This window comes from Gadus macrocephalus, chromosome 4 (genome assembly GCF_031168955.1).
Source record: "Gadus macrocephalus chromosome 4, ASM3116895v1".
NCBI classification, from domain to species: domain Eukaryota; kingdom Metazoa; phylum Chordata; class Actinopteri; order Gadiformes; family Gadidae; genus Gadus; species Gadus macrocephalus.
Window position 1 is genome coordinate 10,798,248 of NC_082385.1, and position 26,962 is coordinate 10,825,209.

The 26,962-nt window shown below is 40.3% G+C and overlaps 1 protein-coding gene across 1 annotated transcript; it reads left to right on the forward strand.

Annotated features, from left to right (window-relative positions):
* Window positions 1–9,264: 9,264 nt before the first annotated feature.
* LOC132455064 (myosin heavy chain, fast skeletal muscle-like) lies at window positions 9,265–21,129 on the forward strand. The gene is made up of 41 exons (XM_060048772.1): window positions 9,265–9,321; window positions 9,972–10,006; window positions 10,137–10,351; window positions 10,461–10,604; window positions 10,699–10,855; window positions 10,947–10,974; window positions 11,075–11,192; window positions 11,318–11,410; window positions 11,501–11,564; window positions 11,646–11,744; window positions 12,158–12,261; window positions 12,353–12,491; window positions 12,616–12,734; window positions 12,857–13,006; window positions 13,127–13,297; window positions 13,391–13,691; window positions 13,834–13,904; window positions 14,031–14,118; window positions 14,242–14,359; window positions 14,450–14,573; window positions 14,645–14,781; window positions 14,862–15,117; window positions 15,204–15,446; window positions 15,566–15,742; window positions 15,851–15,996; window positions 16,089–16,179; window positions 16,270–16,659; window positions 16,771–16,897; window positions 18,010–18,128; window positions 18,216–18,412; window positions 18,498–18,681; window positions 18,781–18,946; window positions 19,029–19,153; window positions 19,236–19,544; window positions 19,639–19,842; window positions 19,925–20,050; window positions 20,130–20,300; window positions 20,383–20,487; window positions 20,591–20,686; window positions 20,767–20,898; window positions 21,028–21,129. Exons 3-41 carry the CDS (start codon window positions 10,145–10,147, stop codon window positions 21,046–21,048), a joined length of 5,817 nt encoding a protein of 1,938 aa, XP_059904755.1. The 5' UTR covers window positions 9,265–9,321; window positions 9,972–10,006; window positions 10,137–10,144; the 3' UTR covers window positions 21,049–21,129.
* The last annotated feature ends 5,833 nt before the right edge of the window (window positions 21,130–26,962 follow it).

Consider the following 26,962-nt stretch of genomic DNA (forward strand, 5'->3'; position numbering starts at 1 on the left):
CACTTCGTCGACTGAAATCATACCTCCGATCCACAATGACACAAAAAAGACTGAATGACTTGATGAACTGCCATATTCACCGTGACATTCTGGAGGACATCGACATGACAGCCATCGCTAAGGAGTTCGTGCAGGCCAACGACAGACGCAGGCAGGCCTTTGGGAAGTTTTAAGCGTAGGTCAATGGTTTTATTAGCACCGCCGTGTGCACTCTTCTTTGTTCAATGTTTTTATACTGCATTGTACTGATACAAGTGAGTTTATGTTGAGTTAACATCTTACTGTGGTGCTTTTGTTGTGTATTGTTGGCTGATTGAGCATTTTATTCTGCACAGTTATGTGCTGGCATGTTGTGGGCTTAAGTCATGACCATTGATTCATCTATGTAGGCTAGCCTTCTGTGCTGTGTTGACTGTTTTGGCAATTTGCGCACTTCTGTGCTGGCATATTTTGGACTTGGGTTATTAGTGTTGTTGGCTGTTTGGACATTTAAAGTAAAATCATCCTGGCAAAGTGATGTGCATCCGCATTCTCTCTCTCTCTCTCTCTCTCTCTCTCTCTCTCTCTCTCTCTCTCTCTCTCTCTCTCTCTCTCTCTCTCTCTCTCTTTAGTACTGGTACAAGCAAGCCGTTTCAGTTGCGTTACCACCGACCAGGGCCGGATTAACAAATCATAGGCCCCTGGGCACAAATGTCTGAAGGCCCCCCCCCCCCCCCCCCCCTTCCCGAAAAAAATCAGGAAAAAAAAATTCTATATATTTTTTTTATTATTATTATTTTAACACACACACATAATGACACATAAAGTGTAGCCGGCTTGGTCTTACTCCGCCGACTACTGCGTTGTGTTCAGGTGCATAGATATCACAGGACGCTGCAGTTCTTTTAAGACACTTTACTTTTAGTCTCTCAGTGTGTAGATTCCAAACTCTTTTGTTGGCAGGCAAAACATAAACAGACAAAAGAAAAGGACAACTGAAACATATGGGCTACACTACACGACAGAAAAACTAAAACTAGCATAGTAAAAAAGGGAACGCACGAGGTTAGCTATATCTAATCCCAAAACTTACAAAACAGCAAATACATCCCAAAATCAGAATTTTTAATGAATACCCTATTTAATAATACCCTGTATAATACCCTGTTCTGTGCTGGCTGACGTGACTGATGGCATTACGTGCGTGTCCTCGTATACCGTGCATAGCCTTGGCTATGGATAATGTCGGACCTAAAATGTTGGTAAAATGTTGGTGACCCCCTCTTGCGATTGTGGCCCCCCCTTGTTCAAACACGTTCCGCGGTCTATGATAAAAATTGTAGTAGCAATGGAAACACTGATGGCAGTGCAACCAAAGGGTATAAATACATGCAACACTATCCCCTCCAGTATCAGGCCTCTATAAAATCTCTATAAAGGCCTTATGTCATCAACATTTTTACATTCTAACCAGGCCAAAAAAGGCATACTGGCTCCCAGTTGCAACTGCTATCAAACATGAATGTGATGTATTTATAGTCCTCAGATTTTCAGCTTGTGAAGCAAAGTGTTAAATGGGACAACAATTGGACAAACAAAATTGGAAAATGTGCATTCAATATCCCCACATATTATAACATGTACAATTTAAATACATTATAAGTATGATAATATTTGAATCAGGAAACACATTATAACATTAACAATATATTTAATTATATTTGGTCATCTTTGAAGAACATTATGAATTTGATTCCAGCAGCTACACTATTTTGATACAAATATATTAACTATACAATTCAAGGTATGAGCCAATGAACCAATCAAATGCAAAGCAAAATTAAACAGCCATTTGAAGATCTTCCCTTATATAGTTCTTCCAGAACTGCAGGACCACCTATAGGGGAGAGAAGATGAGACAGATAGTCTGCAGGGGAGTTCAGGTTATTACAACTGGTGGTAAGTAAGACTGATGCTCCAGCTGCTTTCTAGGGGAGACCATTGCATTAGAGTGGACAATCTTTCATGCTTGTTTTCATGGAGATTATTTTCCTGTATTTCCATTACTTTTATTTATTTATGTTTTACTTGAAAGATACTTACTTATATTTTAGTATAAGAAACCTTTAGAGTGACATTTGCACGTAGTTGTTTTCGTAAGGTTATGTTTTTTATGCATTAGCCTTATTTACCTAACTCTAACATACATTTATTTTATTTTATTGAGATTATTTAAAATGTGTACTTGATCACAAGCATAGTTTTCAGACAATTAAATGTTAGTAGAAGATATACATCTCTGACATAAGAAAGGAAACACAATTTGCAGGCACGTCTCGTCTGCAAATATCAGCTCATAATACAGATATAATATAAAAAATTTAAGTCAGTAATAATTGAATGATGGACGTTGTGATTTGTACACGTGGTGACTCATTAACACCTAAACCTAACTTTTATTTTAAGGAGCAATTCATTCTACGGTTGAAGGAAAGGAAACAGTAGGGATAATTTAATATCTTCTCATCACCGAACATCTCCAAACCTTCTTGAACAATTTCTGTTCAAATAAATATACATATTTTTTTGTTTTCATGAAATAAGCCTCCATCATGAGTACGGACGCAGAGACGGCCGCTTACGGCAAGGCTGCCATTTACCTCCGTAAACCAGAGAAGGAGAGGATTGAGGCCCAGAGCGCGCCATTTGATGCGAAGGCTGCTGCATATGTGACTGATCCCAAGGAACTGTACGTCAAGTTTACCATCATTAAGAGGGACGGTGGCAAAATCACCGTCAAAGTTTTGGCTACATCAGAGGTTAGTTAGTGCCCTGTTGCACCCCTGCTGGGGTTTTGGCCGTCGACAAGGGACCTCCAGAGTTCACGGTCACTGGCGTTCTTTTCTATCTGCGACCAGGTGCCTCCCAGTCTCTTGGTGTCTGCCTTGAGGTCCCGGCGCCAGGTGTTTTTAGGACGTCCTCTGCTTCTCTTTCCTTGAGGGTTCCAAATCAGAGCCTGTCTGGTGGTGTTTGACACTGGTTTGCGTAATGTGTGCCCGATCCATCTCCATCTTCTCATCTTCTTCGTCCAATTTCGTCTGCTGCTGGGGGTTGTTTTGTTCTTGTCCACAGATCGTTGTTGCTGATCTTGTTCGGCCAGTAGATTTTCAGGATTCTTCTGAGACATTTGTTTATGAAGGTTTGCACTTTATTTATTGTGATCTTATTTATTCTCCATGTCTCTGCCCCATAGAGCAGGACGGATTTTACGTTGGAGTTAAAGGATTCTGATTTTAGTCGTTTCCCGTATCTCTCTAGAGTTCCAGATGTTCTTGAGAAGTAGAAATGAAGTCCTTGCCTTACCTATCCTAGCTTTTACATCTGCATCTGTACCACCCTGACTGCTGATGATACTCCCCAAGTAGGTGAAGGACTCTACCTCTTCTAACATGGTGTCACCAAGGGTGATCGGTTCCGTAGTAGTTGTATTTATCCTTATGTTTTTTGTTTTTCCCTCATGGATGTTAAGTCCTACTTGTGAGGAAGTCTCTATGAGTGTATTGATCTTGTCTTGCATCTGGTGGTAGCTATGTGACAGTAGTGCCAGGTCATCTGCGAAATCTAAGTCATCCAGTTGTGTCCATAATGTCCATCGGATTCCGTTCTTCCTTTGTTCTGTTGTTGTTCTCATGATCCAGTCAATGGCTAGTAAAAACAGGAATGGGGATAGAAGAGAACCCGGTCTGACCCCAGTCAGACCGGTACTTATTGAAGCCATCATTGATGTCATTCGTCGGCAAGAGATATAAACATCCTGAACTGTTCTCTGTGTATACGTCTACTCTCTGACCGGAGTTACCGTCCTGGATAAAGTTATCCCAGCAAACACACACATACATTCTACAATAATGTTCATTAGTTTATTTAGATTAGTTTATTAAATACAAGATTGTTACATAGAACATTGATTATATAATAATAAAAATTGTAGTAGCAATGGAAACACTGATGGCAGTGCAACCAAAGGGTATAAATACATGCAACACTATCCCCTCCAGTATCAGGCCTCTATAAAATCATATTCACTGGCCTTATGTCATCAACATTTTTACATTCTAACCAGGCCAAAAAAGGCATACTGGCTCCCAGTTGCAACTGCTATCAAACATGAATGTGATGTATTTATAGTCCTCAGATTTTCAGCTTGTGAAGCAAAGTGTTAAATTGGACAACAATTGGACAAACAAAATTGGAAAATGTGCATTCAATATCCCCACATATTATAACATGTACAATTTAAATACATTATAAGTATGATAATATTTGAATCAGGAAACACATCATAACATTAACAATATATTTAATTATATTTGGTCATCTTTGAAGAACATTTTGAATTTGATTCCAGCAGCTACACTATTTTGATACAAATATATTAACTGTAAAATTCAAGGTATGAGCCAATGAACCAATCAAATGCAAAGCAAAATTAAACAGCCATTTGAAGATCTTCCCTTATATAGTTCTTCCAGAACTGCAGGACCACCTATAGGGGAGAGAAGATGAGACAGATAGTCTGCAGGGGAGTTCAGGTTATTACAACTGGTGGTAAGTAAGACTGATGCTCCAGCTGCTTTCTAGGGGAGACCATTGCATTAGAGTGGACAATCTTTCATGCTTGTTTTAATGGAGATTATTTTCCTGTATTTCCATTACTTTTATTTATTTATGTTTTACTTGAAAGATGCTTACTTATATTTTAGTATAAGAAACCTTTAGAGTGACATTTGCACGTAGTTGTTTTCGTAAGGTTATGTTTTTTATGCATTAGCCTTATTTACCTAACTCTAACATACATTTATTTTATTTTATTGAGATTATTTAAAATGTGTACTTGATCACAAGCATAGTTTTCAGACAATTAAATGTTAGTAGAAGATATACATCTCTGACATAAGAAAGGAAACACAATTTGCAGGCACGTCTCGTCTGCAAATATCAGCTCATAATACAGATATAATATAAAAAATTTAAGTCAGTAATAATTGAATGATGGACGTTGTGATTTGTACACGTGGTGACTCATTAACACCTAAACCTAACTTTTATTTTAAGGAGCAATTCATTCTACGGTTGAAGGAAAGGAAACAGTAGGGATAATTTAATATCTTCTCATCACCGAACATCTCCAAACCTTCTTGAACAATTTCTGTTCAAATAAATATACATATTTTTTTGTTTTCATGAAATAAGCCTCCATCATGAGTACGGACGCAGAGACGGCCGCTTACGGCAAGGCTGCCATTTACCTCCGTAAACCAGAGAAGGAGAGGATTGAGGCCCAGAGCGCGCCATTTGATGCGAAGGCTGCTGCATATGTGACTGATCCCAAGGAACTGTACGTCAAGTTTACCATCATTAAGAGGGACGGTGGCAAAATCACAGTCAAAGTTTTGGCTACATCAGAGGTTAGTTAGTGCCCTGTAGCACCCCTGCTGGGGTATAGGCCGTCGACAAGGGACCTCCAGAGTTCACGGTCACTGGCGTTCTTTTCTATCTGCGACCAGGTGCCTCCCAGTCTCTTGGTGTCTGCCTTGAGGTCCCGGCGCCAGGTGTTTTTAGGACGTCCTCTGCTTCTCTTTCCTTGAGGGTTCCAAGTCAGAGCCTGTCTGGTGGTGTTTGACACTGGTTTGCGTAATGTGTGCCCGATCCATCTCCATCTTCTCATCTTCTTCGTCCAATTTCGTCTGCTGCTGGGGGTTGTTTTGTTCTTGTCCACAGATCGTTGTTGCTGATCTTGTTCGGCCAGTAGATTTTCAGGATTCTTCTGAGACATTTGTTTATGAAGGTTTGCACTTTATTTATTGTGATCTTATTTATCCTCCATGTCTCTGCCCCATAGAGCAGGACGGATTTTACGTTGGAGTTAAAGGATTCTGATTTTAGTCGTTTCCCGTATCTCTCTAGAGTTCCAGATGTTCTTGAGAAGTAGAAATGAAGTCCTTGCCTTACCTATCCTAGCTTTTACATCTGCATCTGTACCACCCTGACTGCTGATGATACTCCCCAAGTAGGTGAAGGACTCTACCTCTTCTAACATGGTGTCACCAAGGGTGATCGGTTCCGTAGTAGTTGTATTTATCCTTATGTTTTTTGTTTTTCCCTCATGGATGTTAAGTCCTACTTGTGAAGAAGTCTCTATGAGTGTATTGATCTTGTCTTGCATCTGGTGGTAGCTATGTGACAGTAGTGCCAGGTCATCTGCGAAATCTAAGTCATCCAGTTGTGTCCATAATGTCCATCGGATTCCGTTCTTCCTTTGTTCTGTTGTTGTTCTCATGATCCAGTCAATGGCTAGTAAAAACAGGAATGGGGATAGAAGACAACCCGGTCTGACCCCAGTCTTGATCTGGAACTGTTCTGTGAGCTGTCCATCATGTATAACTCTACAGGTCATTCCACAATAGCTGTTTTCAATGATGTTCAATAGCTTAGTGGGCACTCCATGGTGTCTCAATAACTTCCATGCAGTCTCTCTATGTACACTGTCGAATGCCTTCTCGTAGTCGACAAAGTTGACATAGTGTGGGAGTTCCACTCTAGTGACTGCTCTATGATAATGCGAAGAGTGGAAATCTGGTCGACACAGGACCTATTCTTTCTAAATCCTGCTTGCTCGTCCCTCAGTTGGTGGTCAACTGCATCCTTCATTCTGTCCAGGATGACTCTATTTAGCACTTTGCCTGGCACAGAGAGTAGGGTGATCCCTCTATAGTTGTTGCAGTTTCCCAGGTCTCCTTTCTTTGGGAGCTTGTTAATAAGGCCCTCTTTCCAGTCAAATGGTATCTCTTCTTCTTCCCAGATCCTTTTGAAGAGTGGATGCAGCAGGCTCACCGTGATACCAACATCTGCCTTTAGGGCTTCTGCCGGGATATTATCTGGCCCAGTTGCTTTCCCACTCTTCAGCTGCCGCTTTCCTGATTTCCTCTCTGCTGGGTATGTCACAGCTGATGGGGAGTTCGGTCTGTGCTGGTTGGATATCTGGTGGGTTTACTGGTGGGGGTCTATTTAGCAGTTCCTCAAAGTGTTCTGCCCATCTGTGTAGTTGTATTAAAAAAAACAGTTTTGGAATGTAAAGGTTTAAATTAAATAATCCCCTTTGTCAGCCATCAGAATGATTCTGACTCTGCAGTTGTTGTGAAGGGTCGAATAATAGTAATTAAAGACTTATTTCAGAAGACGGTGAAAAAAACCCCTATCTTCCTTTAAATAAAATATTGGCATAATCTAGGGGTTTTATTATCTAGAGTTAATAACAGAAAGATTACAATTAGGGTATTTAGCAGACCCTTTTATCCAAGCGACTTACATCGGTTAATACACACATTGACACACCGACAGCAGAGTCAACCATGCAAGGCGACCGCCAGCTCGTCAGGGTTTGCTCAGGGACACATCAACACTCAGCTTGGAGGAGCTGTGGATCAGAATAGCAACCTTTAGGTTACAAGACAACTGCTCTACCTCCTGAGCTAGATCCACACCAGAGTTAAGCTTTTGAAAGGCATTTAAACTCCACCAACTAATGCGATACCCGTGGATAACATGATCAGCATGGAGCCAAAGCTCTACTGTCCTGTTGGAGTTCAATTTGTCCACATATATTTACAACTGGTGTGTATCAGGGAACGGGGCGAGTGCCTGGTGATTACTGGCAGCTCACTATGGATTCTGGGCTGGTTTAGGGTTCATTGGCACTTACACATTAGCCCAGCTGGCCCATTGTCAGAAATGACTCTGCACTATGCGACAGAGCTGTCGCAGAGCTTATTTATATTTTATATTTTGAAAAAGAAAAATGCCTTTTGAACATCACAAACATGATATGATCCTAGATGTAATACATATTATGTTTAAAAGCCCAATTACCGTAGGTAAAATAAAGTCTTTTTGTTAATTAAACTAGGTTAACAAAACACTTGGTAAGGGAAATGCAATCTAACAACTCCTTGGTATCATGTCATTAAAGTATATATAATCCAAGAACACGAACATAACCATGCCAAAAAAGGATCTGTGGTCACAGTTTCAATTTCAATCTAATTATTTATAGATATTAGATAGATGCCCAAGTTTTATTCAATCTGTGAAGGAAGATAAATGCCCATGCCGCTGGTTTTTAGCAGATATAAATATGAAGTTAAAATTGTAAAATGAGAAATGGTAAAAAGACAGGAATGATGCTCTTGTCTATCAGTGTGTGCGCTGACTGCAGTTAAGATGATAACAAAAGGGGAGATATGAAAAGTATCACTTTCAGCCCACACTTCAAACACAATATTTAACCGCTGTTATGGTTATCATGGAGCAAATTGAAATGCTATATAAATGAGGACAGTACTCCGGACAAAATTAATTAAGAAAAACAATGAAAATAAGTTTTAAAACCTACAACTTTTTTTTACATTAACACACGAGTGATGAACTATTTTAAAATAATTTTCTCATGCACCTTGCTGTTGGGCCGATCAAACCTAATAACCATTATTCCATATTATCATTATTATAATTGATTCATTATGCATGACACACACACATGCAAACACACACAGCAGGTTGGTTGAAAAGCTAAATGATTCCTAGATGGGTAGTAAGACAGGACAGGTTGGACATTTCTGTTGAGCCACAATGTCTTTGTACATCCTTAATGAACTGATTTGTTTATTTATTCTGGGAAAAGATTAGTTACACATCACACTATGTTGATGAAATAATTTAGAAACCTTGATAGCTATTGAAGTAGTGAAGGTATTATGTATTAATAAATGCAACACTATACCTTCCAAGATCAGGCATCTATTCATTTACGATCCCTGGCATTAAGTCATAAAAGATTTGAAATCATTCCAACAAAACGGAAGGTTGGCTAACGCTTGCATTGTGGCAAGCACTGGTAATATACTTGACTGTATTATATTTATAGATTCAACTGATTATTAACTTATTAAACAGAGTAAATGTTCTAAAATTGCATGAAACAAACTAAAATATGAAATACCCCCAGATATTATGAATTGGATCCAGCATACAGACTGTTGAAATGTATTTATGTTGCAGTCAAAATATTACTCATAAATACAAATACAAAAAAAACACCATATTAATTCTTAACATGTATGGCACTCAAGGTATGACTCAATTAACAAAAAGTTAAAAAAGAAAAGCGTTTTGAGGATCTGCCCTTATTTAGTTTCTGCCTGGACTGCAGAACCACCTCTATATAAGAGGCCACAAGATGAGATGGATAAGACTGCAGGGGATTTCAGGTTGTTACAACTGGTGGTAAGTCTGACTGATGCTTCAGCTTGCTTGTCTTTTCCTGGAGGCTCTTTTCATTTATTAAAATGACTACTTTGTTATTTAGGCTACATGCATCCAATTGTTAATATTTTTTATGCAGATAATTTTTTGACCATATTGTTTTTAAGTAACCACTGCATTTGAGTCTTATTTTTTTATATATTTTGAGGATTTCTTTGGATTGATAATTCATGTTTTGAACGACTTGAGACTTTTTTCAGACAATCTCAGACTGCAGTCTAAGAGAGATACTGTCTAGAAGAGACCATTGCATTATAATTTATTTCTGTGTATTTAATTACTCCACCCAGCTACTTTGAATGATACTTATTCAATTTCTTGGTATAGAAACCATTAGTAGAGATTTTTAAGATGGTTTTATGTGAGGTTAGTTTTTTATGCATTATTTACCAACCTCTTATTTTCTCTTATATAATTTGATAGGGATCATATTTTTTTTAAATATTTGATAATTTAATTATTATCTTTGGTGGTATCAGATAGGAAATGTTGCTAGAAGAGAAAAAAATCAACAATTAAGAACAAAAGCACAGATTTTATATTAGATAGTCCATTTTACTCAGGAACAAGTCAGTAAAATGTTAACATTAGACTGACTTTTTCTTGTTAAGGTATCATTTCTTCTGCAGCTGAAGGGAAGAAAACGGTAAGAATAATTCAACATCATCTCATCACCGAAAAAGCTCCAGACCTTCTTGAGGCTATCTGTACTTTTAAATAAAGATAAATCAGTTTTATTTAATTGATAATAAATATGATTTCTTTCATGGAATAAGCCTCCATCATGAGTACGGACGCAGAGATGGCCGCTTATGGCGAGGCTGCCATTTACCTCCGGAAGCCAGAGAGGGAGAGGATTTCGGCCCAGAGCTCGCCATTCGATGCGAAGGCTGCTGCATATGTGACTGATGTTAAGGAACTGTACCTAAAGTGTACCATCACTAAGAGGGAAGGTGGCAAAGTCACCGTCACCGTTTTGACTACAAAGGAGGTAGGCAGTGGTTGATGATGGCAGAAACAAATCAGCTGGTATCAACAAAAAGTGAAAGTCTCAATAGTTGCACTGGTAAGAAAACTAATAATGAGTTTCCATATTTCAGGAGAGGACAGTCAAGGAGGACGATGTCTATCCCATGAATCCTCCCAAGTACGACAAAATTGAGGACATGGCCATGATGACCCATCTCAATGAAGCCTCTGTGTTGTATAACCTCGCAGAGCGTTATTCAGCATGGATGATCTACGTAAGATATTTTGCCTCAATGAAAATATAAGAAACATGAGAAATATGCATCGTTAATAGGTACAATTAATGTGAATCTCTGTGACCTCCTTCAGACCTACTCGGGGCTGTTCTGTGCCACTGTAAACCCCTACAAGTGGCTCCCAGTGTACGATCAGGCCTGTGTCAATGCCTACAGAGGCAAGAAGCGTATGGAGGCTCCACCCCACATCTTCTCTGTCTCTGACAACGCCTTTCAGTTCATGCTTACTGGTTTGTAAATTCAAAGTTTCAAATCCCTAATTTTATCTTGTTTTTATTATTAAATGGCATAATCATGCAAATGAAAATATTTATTTTACAGACAGAGAGAACCAGTCTGTCCTGATCACGTAAGTTTAATCCTGTTAATATAATATAAATATAATACACTGAATCATGCATTGGAAACATGTCAGTATGAATTTACTTTATTTGTCTTTTCACACCCAGTGGAGAATCCGGTGCTGGAAAGACTGTGAACACCAAGCGTGTCATCCAGTATTTTGCTACCATCTCAGTGGGTGGTGCTGGAGATAGTAAGAAGGATGCAGGCGCTGGAAAGATAAAAGTATGTTTAAAAAATAAAACTAAACATTAAATCAATGAATCAATGCATTAAAAAATCACATAAGAACATGAAGAATTCAAATATAATTCAGTAAAAAGGTATTAACATTTTATGCTTGATTATAGGGGTCACTGGAGGACCAGATTATTGCAGCCAATCCCCTGCTGGAGGCCTATGGTAATGCCAAGACTGTGAGAAATGACAACTCCTCCCGTTTTGTAAGTATGAAATGAATTCCTCCCTGAAGATGCTCCCTAGTTTTTGAGTATTTCTTTGAGGATGATTAAAACGAATTATTTTGCAAACAGGGTAAATTCATCAGAATTCATTTCCACGCAAACGGTAAACTATCCAGTGCTGACATTGAGACGTGTAAGTATCTAGTTCTACATGTGGATTCCTTAACCAAGATTATTAGTGGTATAGGTTTTGATTAATGAATGGGCCTTATAGATCTGCTGGAGAAGTCCAGAGTGACATTCCAGCTTCCCGATGAGAGAGGCTATCACATCTTCTTCCAGATGATGACCAACCACAAACCTGAGATCATTGGTGAGATTTTATAATAGTAAGAGTGTGAAGAATGTACTTAATATTAAGATGAAAAGTTGTCCTGAATTGCCTTTATCTATTCGAATATGACGTAATATGTACAAATGACTTCTGAAGTTCAAATATTTAAAGGGCTAGTTTTCTCTCTAGAATAAATCGTTTTTGGTAAAGATTATATCTTCCATTGCATATTGTGGAAATGCATTTGGAAAACATGCATTGCATGTAAGTGCTAAGAAAGATTAATTCGTTTTTTATTCAGAAGTTATCTGTTAGGTAGCAGCATATCAAGCAGAAAAAATGCATTTGTTTAATCCCTCAGAAATTACACATGAAACAATTTAGAAAAATATAGATTGGAAACGATACTGACAAAATCTAAGCAGAGAATTGACATATATTTAATCCCTCAGAAATGACCCTCATCACCAGCAACCCCTACGACTTCCCCATGTGCAGTCAGGGTCACATCACTGTGGCCAGCATTGATGACAAAGAGGAGCTGGATGCTACTGATGTCAGTGGTTGATTGGAAAACACTTCATGTATTTTCCACATGGCATAAATGTTACGAAATGTGTTCTAAATGTTCTTTGTTTTCAACACAGGGTGCTATTGATATTTTGGGCTTCACTAGTGAGGACAAGGTGGGCATCTACAAGTGTACTGGTGCTGTGCTTCACCACGGTAACATGAAGTTCAAGCAGAAGCAGCGTGAGGAGCAGGCTGAGCCAGATGGCAATGAAGGTAACGATTAACATGTATTCATCAGTGCACTAGAAGGTATATTGGTGCATATTTGCTTGTATTACATTTGGAGTAATTATTATACAGAATAATAACACATTCATTTTTCATGTTACCTTTGTAGAGGCCGACAAGATTTGCTATCTACTGGGTCTGAACTCTGCTGATATGCTCAAGGCTCTTTGCTACCCAAGAGTGAAGGTCGGAAATGAGTATGTCACCAAGGGACAGACTGTACCTCAGGTAAGAAAAACACAGTTTGTTAAGGAAATATGGTGCAATTTCTGTTAACATGGTTTGTCTATTATGACGTATAGAATATTTTGATATAATTGTGATGATTTTATGTAAAAATATATTTTCAGGTCAACAACTCAGTGAGTGCCCTGGCCAAGTCTATCTATGAGAGGCTCTTCTTGTGGATGGTCATCCGTATCAACACGATGCTGGACACCAAGCAAGCAAGACAATTCTACATTGGTGTGCTGGACATTGCTGGTTTTGAGATTTTTGATGTAGGTTGTTCAATAAGTGGCAGCATTTCTGAAAGCATGTCCTTCATTCTGAGACGTTAGTCATTACCATTCAATTCTTGAAAACGAGTAATAGTCGGTTTATTAAATGTCCCCTACTAGTACAACAGCATGGAGCAGCTGTGCATCAACTTTACCAATGAGAAACTGCAACAGTTCTTCAACCACACCATGTTCGTCCTGGAGCAAGAGGAGTACAAGAAGGAGGGTATCATCTGGGAGTTCATTGACTTTGGCATGGACTTGGCTGCCTGCATTGAGCTCATTGAGAAGGTACACCTGAATATTATAACTATATATTTTTATTCTATGTGTGGCCATGAAGGTACTTTTCATAATTTGTCATCTGTCATTTTTTCTCTTAAGCCAATGGGCATCTTCTCCATCCTTGAAGAGGAGTGCATGTTCCCCAAGGCCTCAGACGTTACCTTCAAGAACAAGCTGTATGACCAGCATCTTGGCAAGACCAAAGCATTTGAGAAGCCCAAGCCTGCAAAGGGCAAGGCTGAGGCCCACTTCTCCCTGGTGCACTATGCTGGAATAGTGGACTACAACGTCACTGGCTGGCTGGACAAGAACAAGGATCCCCTGAATGACTCTGTTGTTCAGCTGTACCAGAAGTCCTCTAACAAACTCCTGCCTGTCCTGTACCCACCTGTAGTTGAAGGTACGGCTCACATTTTGGACCAGTAGTTTTTCTGTCCGTGATATTATAATAACTATTTATTTCCAGCCATTTAATGTGTTTCTTATATATGGTGGTATATATATATGTATGAAATTAACTAATAACCAATAATTAAAAACAGAGGTTGGCGGTGCAAAGAAAGGAGGCAAGAAGAAGGGTGGCTCCATGCAGACCGTGTCTTCGCAGTTCAGGGTAAGGGTAAACACACAAATAAATGTAAAAACATTCTTCACTTTACTTATTATATGCATATATAATTCTAATTTGTTCTTTCCGAAACAAGTTCTATGCAATTTATATTTTGTTTTATGTCTATAGGAGAATTTGGGCAAACTGATGACCAACTTGAGGAGCACCCATCCTCACTTTGTGCGTTGTCTGATTCCCAATGAGTCAAAGACTCCAGGTACAGTGACTACTAGTATATGTTCATAGTGTCTGCATCAAGTTATACATTTTAGTGAGGTTTTATGGGCATTGCTATACCAAACTAATATAATTCAAAACATGAATTTCACCAAAAAAACAGGACTCATGGAGAACTTCCTGGTTATCCACCAGCTGAGGTGTAACGGTGTACTGGAGGGCATCAGAATCTGCAGAAAAGGCTTCCCCAGCAGAATCCTCTATGCTGACTTCAAGCAGAGGTACTAACTGAAGGAGTTTTCAATGGCAACTTTATAAATCCCTTTTAATATTTGTGTCATTGTTAAAAACATTACAATGATCTTCTTCAGGTACAAAGTACTGAATGCCAGTGTCATTCCTGACGGTCAGTTTATTGACAACAAGAAGGCTTCTGAGAAACTTCTTGGATCCATTGACGTACCTCATGATGAGTACAAATTTGGACACACCAAGGTATGTTTATTGCTGCAAAAACTAGGTTTATACTGGATTTGATGCTGACAAACGTCTCTTGTTACATTAAGGTGTTCTTCAAAGCTGGTCTTCTGGGTACTCTTGAGGAGATGCGAGATGAGAAGCTGGCAGCTCTGGTCAGGATGATTCAGGCTGCAGCCAGAGGTTATGTCATGAGAAAGGAATACGTGAAGATGACGGAGAGGAGGTATGTTTTTAAACATTGTTGTCAAAACACCAATGGGTTTGTAGTACATCCCCGATATGATGGTTTATTTTATTCTATAGGGAAGCCATCTACACTATTCAGTACAACATCCGCTCATTCATGAATGTCAAACACTGGCCATGGATGAAGGTGTACTACAAGATAAAGCCTCTTCTGAAGAGTGCTGAAACCGAGAAGGAGCTTGCCAATATGAAGGAAAACTATGATAAGATGAAGACTGACTTGGCAGCTGCCCTGGCTAAGAAGAAGGAACTTGAGCAGAAGATGGTTTCTCTCCTGCAGGAGAAGAATGATCTTTCACTGCAAATGGCTTCTGTAAGTAAACATTATGTAAAATGTATGTGTGCAAACATTGAGATACATTTGATGTGACATGTTTTACCAATATAAATATCACACAGGAAGGAGACAATCTGAATGATGCTGAGGAGAGGTGTGAAGGACTTATCAAAGCTAAGATCCAGCTGGAGGCCAAAGTCAAGGAGACGACTGAGAGATTGGAGGATGAGGAGGAAATCAATGCTGAGCTGACTGCCAAGAAGAGAAAACTGGAAGATGAATGCTCTGAACTCAAGAAGGACATTGATGACCTGGAGCTTACCTTGGCCAAAGTGGAGAAGGAGAAACATGCCACTGAGAACAAGGTTTGTTAAGATTTAACCACAATACCATCACCATCAACATTGTCCATCCGTTATAGAGTTTAAGGGAAGGTTACATTTTACATATGAGAAATTATGAAACGTGAATTTGTTTTTTTCAGGTGAAGAACCTGACTGAGGAGATGGCCTCTCAGGATGAGAGCGTTGCTAAGCTGACAAAGGAGAAGAAAGCCCTCCAAGAGTCACATCAGCAGACTCTTGATGACTTGCAGGCAGAGGAAGACAAAGTCAACACTCTGACCAAGGCCAAGACCAAGCTTGAACAGCAAGTGGATGATGTGAGAAAAGCTCATGGAAACTTTCAATGAATATTAGTAATGGAGTTGAGTGAATATTCAATATTACATTGGATTGTTCTTAATTATTTTTCAATTATTGACATCCAGCTTGAAGGTTCTCTGGAGCAAGAGAAGAAGCTCCGTATGGACCTTGAGAGATCCAAGAGAAAGCTTGAGGGTGATCTGAAACTGGCTCAGGAAACTGTCATGGATCTTGAGAATGACAAACAGCAGTCTGACGAGAAAATCAAGAAGTAATTAATTTGTTTTTTAACAATAACAATCGGGTTTAGTGCATGTGACTGTTTTGATATAGTTTATAATTTTTCTTATTAATTATTCACAGGAAGGACTTTGAGACCAGCCAGCTTCTGAGCAAAATTGAGGATGAGCAGTCATTGGGTGCTCAGCTTCAGAAAAAGATCAAGGAGCTTCAGGTGGGAAAATTAATCAATTTAATTGTTTTAATATAAACGTTCTGAAATTATGAACTTGGATATTGACCTTAATATTTGTGTATTATTTAGGCCCGTATTGAGGAACTGGAGGAAGAGATTGAGGCTGAGCGTGCTGCTCGTGCCAAGGTTGAGAAGCAGAGAGCTGATCTCTCCAGGGAACTTGAAGAGATCAGTGAGAGGCTTGAGGAAGCTGGTGGAGCCACTTCTGCTCAGATTGAGATGAACAAGAAGCGTGAAGCTGAGTTCCAGAAGCTGCGTCGTGACCTTGAGGAGTCCACCCTGCAGCATGAAGCCACTGCTGCTGCTCTGCGTAAGAAGCAGGCTGACAGTGTAGCAGAGCTGGGAGAGCAGATTGACAACCTCCAGCGTGTCAAGCAGAAGCTTGAGAAGGAGAAGAGCGAGTACAAGATGGAGATTGATGACCTCTCCAGCAACATGGAAGCTGTTTCTAAGGCCAAGGTAAGTTATTCTTCAATGCCTTCATTGTGTTAAGAAATAATGCAAAATAATAAGTACATAAATAACTATTAATCAACATTGATTTCAAATTGATAATCTTTTAATCATCAGGGAAATCTGGAAAAAATTTGCCGTGCCCTTGAGGACCAACTCAGTGAAATCAAGGCTAAGAGTGATGAGAATGCTCGCCAGGTCAATGACATCAGTGCCCAGAGAGCAAGACTGCTCACAGAAAATGGTTGGTATTTATTTTATTCAGGCATTTGTATCATTTGAAATTCTGGGGGTACCATTTTGGGAATGTAATTGAATATACATTTTCCTCCTCGGCAGCCAGTCAGTTTCGTTCTCAGTGGGTGCTGGTCTCTGCCAGGGCTGCGCCTTGTCACCAATCCTGTTTGTGATATACATGGACAGGATATCGAGGCGTTGTCGTGGTGGGGAGGGGTTGCAGTTCGGTGGTCTGAGGATCTCGTCACTGCTTTTTGCAGATGATGTGGTCCTCATTGGATCATCGGCCTGTGACCTTCAGCACTCACTGGATCGGCTGGCGGCCGAGTGTGAAGCGGCTGGGATGAGGATCAGCACCGCTAAATCTGAGGCCATGACTCTTAGCAGGAAACCGGTGGATTGCTTACTCCGGGTAGGAAATGAGTCCTTAGCCCAAGTGAAGGAGTTCAAGTACCTCGGGGTCTGGTTCGCGAGTGAGGGTACTATGGAGCATGAGATTGGCCGGAGAATCGGAGCAGCGGGGGCGGTATTGCGTTCGCTTTACCGCAGCGTTGTAACGAAAAGAGAGCTGAGCCGCAAGGCAAAGCTCTCGATCTACCGGTCGATCTTCGTTCCTATCCTCACCTATGGTCATGAGGGCTGGGTGATGACCGAAAGGACGAGATCACATACAAGCGGCCGAGATGAGTTTTCTCAGAAGGGTGGCTGGCGTCTCCCTTAGGGATAGGGTGAGAAGCTCAGCCATCCGTGAGGAACTCGGATTAGAGCCGCTGCTCCTTTACTTAGAAAGGAGACAGCTGAGGTGGTTCGGGCATCTGGTAAGGATGCCCACTGGGCGCCTTCCTTGGGAGGTGTTTCAGGCACGTCCAGTGGGGAGGAGACCTCGGGGAAGACCCAGGACTAGGTGGAGAGATTATATCTCAACACTGGCCTGGGAACGCCTCGGGATCCCCCCGTCAGAGCTGGTCAATGTGGCCCGGGAAAGGGATGTCTGGGGCCCCCTGCTTGAGCTGCTCCCCCCGCGACCCGACCCCGGATAAGCGGACGAAAATTAGATGAGATGAGATTTTCTCACAAATTCAATATGTATAACTAATTTGACATACCTCCGCCGACTAGGTGAGTTTGGTCGACAGCTTGAGGAGAAGGAAGCTCTTGTCTCCCAGCTGACCAGAGGCAAGCAGGCATTTACTCAGCAGGTTGAGGAGCTGAAGAGGCAAAATGAGGAGGAAGTAAAAGTAAGGATAATTTATTCATAAAGACGGTAGGCTTCAAAGATCATGAAATGTATTGAATTTACGAGATCCCTGTTTCGCCTTTTGTAGGCAAAGAATGCTCTTGCTCATGGTGTGCAATCAGCCCGCCATGACTGTGATCTTCTGAGGGAGCAGTTTGAGGAGGAGCAGGAGGCCAAGGCTGAGCTACAGCGTGGAATGTCCAAGGCCAACGGTGAGGTGGCTCAGTGGAGGAGCAAGTATGAAACTGATGCTATCCAGCGCACTGAGGAGCTTGAGGAGTCCAAGTGAGTAAATCATTCAAAACTTTACCTAAATTGGACATTGTAATTGTTAAACGTACCCAAATCAAGCCATGTTATTCTTTAACAGAAAAAAGCTTGCCCAGCGCCTTCAAGAGGCTGAGGAACAGATTGAGGCTGTGAACTCCAAGTGTGCCTCTCTGGAGAAGACCAAACAGAGACTCCAGGGTGAGGTGGAGGACCTCATGGTTGATGTGGAGAGGGCCAACGGACTGGCAGCCAACCTAGACAAGAAGCAGAGGAACTTTGACAAGGTGTGTTGTAATTAATTGAGATGACATTTTAAATATTTGTATACAATGATTATTCTTCAAGTGCTAAACTTTTCCTACTTTATTAACAATATTGTGCAGGTTTTGGCTGACTGGAAGCAGAAATATGAGGAGGGTCAGGCAGAGCTTGAAGGAAGTCTTAAAGAGGCTCGTTCTCTCAGCACTGAGCTTTTCAAGATGAAGAACTCCTATGAAGAAACTCTAGATCATCTGGAGACCATGAAGCGTGAAAACAAAAACCTTCAACGTGAGTATTTGTTAAATATTAAAGTGCTAGGTTGTGGTAAAATATGTATCAGACTTATGACAAATGCAAAATTGCTCTGCAGAGGAGATTTCTGATTTGACTGAACAAATTGGTGAGACCGGAAAGAGCATCCATGAGCTGGAGAAATCCAAGAAGCAGGTGGAGACAGAGAAGACTGAGATCCAGTCAGCCCTTGAGGAAGCTGAGGTGAGGATTCAATCTGCAAAACAACATAAAAAATCAAATAATTAGTGTCTGCAATTTTGTCAATTTTTATTTTATACCTTAGGGAACCCTGGAGCATGAGGAATCCAAGATTCTGCGTGTCCAACTGGAGCTGAACCAGATTAAGGGTGAGGTTGACAGGAAGCTGGCTGAAAAGGATGAGGAGATGGAGCAGATCAAGAGGAACAGCCAGAGGGTCATTGACTCCATGCAGGCCACTCTTGACTCTGAGGTCAGGAGCAGGAATGATGCCCTGAGAATCAAGAAGAAGATGGAAGGAGACTTGAATGAGATGGAGATCCAGCTGAGTCATGCCAACCGCCAGGCTGCTGAGGCCCAGAAGCAGCTGAGAAATGTTCAAGGACAACTGAAGGTAAAACACAGATTTAATGTACTGCACATGTAGAATATAGTTGCATTTATATCTTGGGGTGAACTATTCAGTTCTGTTTTCATGTGAATATTAGGATGCCCAACTGCATCTTGATGATGCTGTCAGAGCTGCGGAAGACCTGAAGGAGCAGGCTGCCATGGTGGAACGTAGGAACGGTCTCATGGTGGCTGAAATTGAGGAGCTGAGGGCAGCTCTGGAACAGACAGAGAGAGGCCGCAAAGTGGCTGAGCAAGAGCTGGTGGATGCCAGCGAGCGTGTTGGACTGCTGCACTCTCAGGTAAACAAACATTTGAATCCTGTCATACGATTACAAGAACACGTTCATGTTTTAACAGTAATTGAGTAATAATATGTTTCAGAACACAAGCCTGTTGAACTCAAAGAAAAAGCTGGAAAGTGACCTGGTCCAAGTCCAGGGTGAGGTTGACGACAGTGTCCAGGAAGCCAGAAATGCTGAAGAGAAGGCCAAGAAAGCCATCACTGATGTAGGCCTATATTTGTTTGTTAATTGATGTTTTGAGAACTTAATGGAACTCTTGATGAATATATTACTTGTTCTTGTAGGCTGCCATGATGGCTGAGGAGCTGAAAAAAGAGCAGGATACTAGTTCTCACCTTGAGAGGATGAAGAAGAACCTGGAGGTCACAGTGAAAGACCTGCAGCATCGCCTGGATGAAGCTGAGAACCTGGCCATGAAGGGTGGCAAGAAGCAGCTGCAGAAACTGGAGGCCAGAGTAAGACAATAATCAGCCGGCATTTAAAAATGTATTACTCAAGTGTAAGGACAAGGTTGAGTCATTCACTTTTACTCTCAAGGTTCGCGATCTGGAGTCCGAGGTTGATAATGAACAGAGACGTGGAGCAGAAGCTATAAAAGGTGTCCGCAAATATGAGAGGAGAGTCAAGGAACTCACCTACCAGGTATGTCCAATTTACATCTCCAAATATGTTTCTACTGATATAGCATTTTGATCATATCTAAAGGCCACATGATGTGGATTTTTCACTTTCAAATGTGCAATAGACTGAGGAGGATAAGAAGAATGGCTGCAGACTTCAGGATCTTGTTGATAAGCTGCAATTGAAGGTGAAGGCTTACAAGAGACAGTCTGAGGAAGCGGTAAGTTGCAAGGAAAAACAAGGGATAGTTCAACTTTGTTACATTATATTCAAACTGACAAAATATGAATGTTCCTACAGGAGGAGCAGGCCAACTCTTACCTGTCCAAGAGCAGGAAGGTTCAACATGAGCTGGAGGAGGCTGAGGAACGTGCTGATATCGCTGAGACTCAGGTCAACAAGCTTAGGGCAAAGACCCGTGACTCTGGAAAGGTAATTGGACAGTAAAAGTACAGTTCAGATTTTTCAACTATTTTCTATTTAATAATTTCCTAGAATTCTTTACTTTAAAAATGCCTTTTACAAATGTAAACCCTACTTTTCTTTTGATTTTCTCTTTAGGGAAAGGAGACTGCTGAATAATTCCTCATATTTGAAACATCATTCATACAAGTCATAAAATATGGCTAAATTGTGAATAGAATAAACTATAGAACAACTTTCCATCTTGTATTTTGTATTTATTTGTTTGACCTTACTTTCTTTGCATAGCCCTGTAATCAGAGAATATTTTCACTGGATCTGGATCCTTATCAAGAGCTAATTGGATGTGGTCAGACACAAGGTCATTCGGCTGTTGGGAAAGAGATTTTATGCTGATTTTTTTTATTAATGTAATGATTAATTGCTTCAGTCACTGCGTCATATTGCTGGGATTTTCTGTCTTTACACAGGCTTGCAGATGAAAGGGAATGACAGGTCTTCTATTTCCTAGGGTCCAGTGTTCACAAACTGGTTGACAGAGACTGGCAAAAATATATGATTGGATAATTGTTTTATGTGAATGACATTCGTTTTAGTGAGTGAAAAAATGGTTTGGATTACTGGAAGACAAAATAAGTTGTTTTAAACCAAAATAACATGATTTCGGGTTCCCTGGCACTAAACTAATGCCAACTCTAAAATTGCTGGAGTTAAGATTTAAGATTAATGCCATGTCATTTTTAATGCCATTCGTCAAGCTATTACCAAATTGAATGGACTGTAATGAGATCAACATCATCACAATATCAACATGCAACACTTAGGGATGGAGGGAGAGATATTTTGGGTTGTTTAGTTTCAATATTTATGATTCAGTTTTAGCTGAAATGGCTTCTTTGACATCTTCTAAAATTAACCTAAAATTTCTTTTAGTTACATAATTCAGGCATAAGACAAATAGAATGAGTTAAAAGTAAAATAATGCTAATGCAATTTAGCATTAAAAGGACAACTAATGCAATTTTTTCGCATTTTGAAGCGAAATTGCAGGATCCTTGAACGCAAATGGCGCTCGACTAAACTTGAGGTCTTTCATCTTGCATGGCATAATAGTCTGATCACCTATAAGGGTGCGCTGACTATCGCCAGGAACACCTACTTTTCTAGTATCATTAATTTGAATAGAAATAATCCTACGTTTCTTTTTGACACGGTGAGGAGCCTCACTCAGAAACAGAATCAGACCGTAGGCTCCTCGATCTCGGCAGGTGAATTCATGGATTTCTTTGAGAATAAGATTCAATCAATTAGAGAGGAAATTGATGCTTACCGGGCGGCTAATCCTACACATCCTGTGGGGCAGGATGGGGTTCTGCCAAGTAGGATGGTGAACTCTGACGCAACTCTTTTGGAGTTTAAGGCGATTTCCTTGGTGGAACTTGAAAGGGTGATAAAGGCCTCAAGGCCAACAACTTGTATGTTGGATCCGCTCCCTTCTAGGGTTCTTAAGGAACTTTTTCCAACGGTGGGGCCTGTTATCCTCTTGCTTATGAATCTTTCGTTTTCAACAGGAATTGTTCCTTCCAATTTCAAGGCTGCGGTGTTAAAACCGCTACTCAAAAAGCCTGGCCTAGATCCTGAATTAGTCAGGAACTATCGGCCTATATCGAATCTGCCCTTCTTGTCTAAGGTACAGGAAAGGATTGTAGCAAAGCAAATTGTTGACTATTTGAAGAGGAATAATCTCTTTGAACCTTTCCAGTCGGGGTTCAGGAATTTCTACTCAACTGAAACTGCTATTACAAGAGTTGTAAATGACATCCTTCTTGCTTTGGATAAAAATACAAGCACAATGCTTGTGATGTTGGATCTGAGCGCTGCGTTTGATACGATTGACCATAGCACTCTTCTTCACCGTCTTGAACACTATGTTGGTTTCGGGGGTACGGCTCTTGGTTGGCTTGAATCGTACCTCACAGATAGAACCCAATTTGTGCTTCATGAGGGTGCAGAATCGAAGCATTGTAAATTGCGCTTTGGCGTACCACAAGGGTCGGTTCTTGGTCCATTGCTTTTTGCAATTTATATGCTTCCCCTCTGTGACGTTATCCGCGGCTTCGGAATTAGTTTCCATTGCTATGCGGATGACACCCAGCTCTACATTCCTGTAGATTCCGGTGATTCTGCCCAGATTCAAAAGGTTGAGTCCTGTTTGGCTGCTGTGAAGGGCTGGATGTCACAAAACTTCCTACAGCTTAATACTGGGAAGACAGAGCTGATGATTATCGGCTCGAAGCGGGACCGGGAAAAGTTTGAGGATGTCTCTCTGTGGTTGGATGGCTTCGCCATCCCACAGAGTGCATCCGTCAGAAATCTTGGTGTCTTGTTTGACCCTCAACTATGCTTTGATCAGCATATAAGAAGTATAACTAGAATTGCCTTTTTCCATTTGAGAAACATTGCAAGAATCAGATCAATGTTATCTGTAGTGGATGCAGAGACACTGATTCATGCGTTTGTCTCGTCAAGACTGGACTATTGCAATGCACTGTTCTCGGGATTACCGAACTCTACTACAAAGAGTCTACAGCTGGTACACAATGCGGCAGCTAGATTGCTGACCAGAACGAGAAAGTTTGATCATATTACACCTATTCTCGCCTCTTTACATTGGCTACCAATAACTTTCAGATCAGACTTTAAGGTGCTATTGCTAACCTATAAAGCCTTGCATGGACTATCTCCATTGTACCTGAAGGACCTGATCATTCCTTATAGTCCTTCTCGGTCTCTCCGGTCTTCAGGAGCCGGCCTTCTTTCATTGCCGAAGGTTAAAAAGAAATCGGCTGGACAGAGAGCGTTTGCCTATCGAGCCCCCTTTTTATGGAATAGGCTGCCATCAGCGATCAGGGAAGCTGACTCTGTGGAGCTATTCAAAGGGAAGCTCAAATCGCACCTCTACAATCTTGCATTTGGAGTGTGAAAACAACAGATGCGTAGTGAAGACTACTCTGTTTGCTTGTGCTTTTCTTATTACATTATACATTCCCACTATGTACTTTTCCGTTCTAATTCACTATTCTGTCAGTTGTAGCGTGCTGCGGGTGCTGGACTGGATGCCTGGACTCTCCTCATGGATAACGGCCAGAACCCCATCACCATTTTAATATGATGTACATGTATTTACCTGTATGCCAATTGTGGCACCCATTGCACTCCTGACCATCCCTGGAAGAAGGGATCCCCTACACTGCGTTTCTTCTCAAGATTTCTTCCTTGCTGATTCAAGGGAGTTTTTTATTGCCCGTGTGGGGGCATGGGTAAAGGGGGGTGTCACAAATATTTGGCCTGTTAAGCCCTTTGAGACTGTAATGGTGATTAAGGGCTATACAAATACAATTGAATTGAATTGAATTGAATTGAATTTTCTGTACAGTACTTCAGCAAAATCAACCCTAACTGCATATCCTGGTGGTAACCCCACAATCAAAGTGCCACAGGTTTAGCTGCTGCCATACAACTTTCAATTTGGGCTACCAAGTCAATGTAATGAACTCACTTTCGTCAAGGAATTACCGTTAAGCTTTGGGAGAACATAATCCTACACAAATAATTGCACAAGGTTGCTTTGAAATGCAGAGAATGGTAGCAATCATCTTAAAACAGCCTCCCGCCATTAGGCAACACAGTGCTCCCAAATGGGCAGGCGGAGCTTCAATAAATACCTAATTAATACACATTTCGATTAAAGAGTTTAAACTGTATTCTCTTCCGCCTCTCGCTCTCCCCCCAATATTCATTAATCAGACCACATGTATTTACAGCTGTTGTGTAGCATGGCATGAGGGTGAATGCCTAGCATTCATTGGCTACTCACCACGAATTCTAGCCTGCTTAAGTGGTCATGGGCATATGTGGCTTATAATCATCTAGGTAGAGCAGTGCAGGCACTTATTCAGGCATGTGGGAGGCGGCTATCCTCTGGGGAGCAGCTATGGCTCATGGTTAGCGATAGTAGACTAGAAAACGTTTGACTTATTGAGGTACTATAATGACTTAGATGTACGATTCATTCAACTAAATGTGTAGAAATAAATTTATATTAAAGAACAGAGTAGAACAGGGAAGTCTGGGGCCCCCTGCATCTTCATCTGGATAAGCGGATGAAGATGAGATGAGATGAGATGAAGAACAGAGTAGTCAATGGTTTATTGAAATGTTGGATAAGACCTTGATGGAAACGCCGAAACTGAACGGTACATACCTATTGTGTAAATAGGAACACGATTGGTGCAACGATTCTATTTTTTCACGTACCCAAGATTTGTGATTAAAAAGAAAAAGACATCTGCGGTGTAGCCCCGCTGCCTTAATGGAGGAACAATTCTGAATCTTGGCATATCATAGTTTACATGATTTTTTCTACAACCCACAATGTCCGTCTTTATTTTTTTTACAGTGAAAGTTCTAGGAAAACATCAAAAATCGTGATCTTAATAACCGCAGGCGGAAAATTACACCAAATTTCGTCGACCTTCTCTACGGAAAATTATGATTCCCGAAATGATGGCTGACATTTGTTTTTGCAATGTTCCATCAATCACAATTCCATAATTTTACTGTTAATTTTAAAAGTTACAATTGTGACAGATTTTTGGAGTTCATGACACAAAATTGTCAGTAGCTCCAAAAATCTGTCACAATGTGGATTTCATTCTCAATAATGCTCAAAATTCCATATAAACGGCATTTGCTCATGAAAATGATGCAATGTGCCATTGGTGCCTTTTAATGAGGTCAAGCACTCGGACATCAAGCTAACAGATTCAGTGCTACAGAAACAAAATCAGACATATAAATTCAAAAATAAAAATGTAAAGATGATTAAGTAAGATAGGGATCTTATATTAGAATTGCTGTTGCTTAATATATAGATCAATTTTCATTATTTTAATTAAATTTATATTATATAATATATAAAAAGAAGAGTATGTTTATTTATGTTTATTTAGAGTAAACATAAATGAAAAATAAAAGATATTAAATCATGCCAACCATACGGAATGTTGGCTAACGCTTGCAATGTGGCAAGCACTTGTAATAAACATTACTATATTATATTTAGATTTAACTGATTCTTAACTTGTTAAACCGAGTTAATGTTCTGAATTTTCATGAAAAAAACTGCAAACATGAAATATCCCCAGACATTAGGAAATTAATTCCAGCATGAAAACTGTTGAAATGTGTTGATGTGGCAGTTAAGCTATTGAGATATAAATACATCAACTACATAAATTGTTATCATGTAAGGCACTCAAAGAATGAGCCAATGAACAGATTATTTGCAAAGTTTAAAAAAAGAGTTTTGAAGATCTGCCCTTATATAGTTTCTGCCTGGACTGCAGATCCACCACTATAAAAGAGGCCAGAAGATGAGATGGATGGACTGCAGGGGATTTTCAGGTTATTACAACTGGTGGTAAGTATGACTGATGCTTCAGCTGCTGTCTTGGAGGGACCATTGCATTAGAGAAGAGATTTTTACACTCTTGTTTTCATGGAGCTTTCTTTTATTGTATATTATTTAAGAAGTCGTTACATAATGGTTAAATACATTGAGGTTTTATTCAGGCATTTGTTTGTATTGCATATGTTTTGGGAATTCATGTTTTGAATGACGTTTTCAGTGTTTTCAAACCAAGTCAGACCGCTGTCCAGGAGAGCTGCTTTCTAGGAAAGACTATTGCTTTAGAATAGGGAATCTTGCGTCCTTGTTTTCATTAAAGGAGACATATTATGGTGTTTTCCCAACAAGTAAACAAAGTATATGAGTTCCAGAAAACATGTTTTTGAAGCTGTTTGCTGGAAATAGCTTTTAGGAAAAAAGATCTCGCTTTTCCCCTCTGTTTCAGTCCCTTCGGAATGCGCTTTTTCTGGTGTCTGTACCTTTAACGCAAATGAGCTGCTGCCCATTGACCAATGAGCTGTCAGAGTGAACCACAGCATGGAGGAGAAGTGATGGTTGCCGTTTACGGACTACCGGAGCTCTATATCTATAGAATAGGATATC

What these genes read in the sequence shown, in the direction of transcription:
- LOC132455064 (XM_060048772.1), top strand. Translation starts at nt 10,145, where the DNA reads ATGAGTACGGACGCAGAGATGGCCGCTTATGGCGAGGCTGCCATTTAC. An exon ending in ACAAATTTGGACACACCAAG is followed by an intron (nt 14,574 to 14,644) that starts GTATGTTTATTG and finishes TGTTACATTAAG; the next exon opens with GTGTTCTTCAAAGCTGGTCT. An exon ending in AAGACTGCTCACAGAAAATG is followed by an intron (nt 16,898 to 18,009) that starts GTTGGTATTTAT and finishes TCCGCCGACTAG; the next exon opens with GTGAGTTTGGTCGACAGCTT.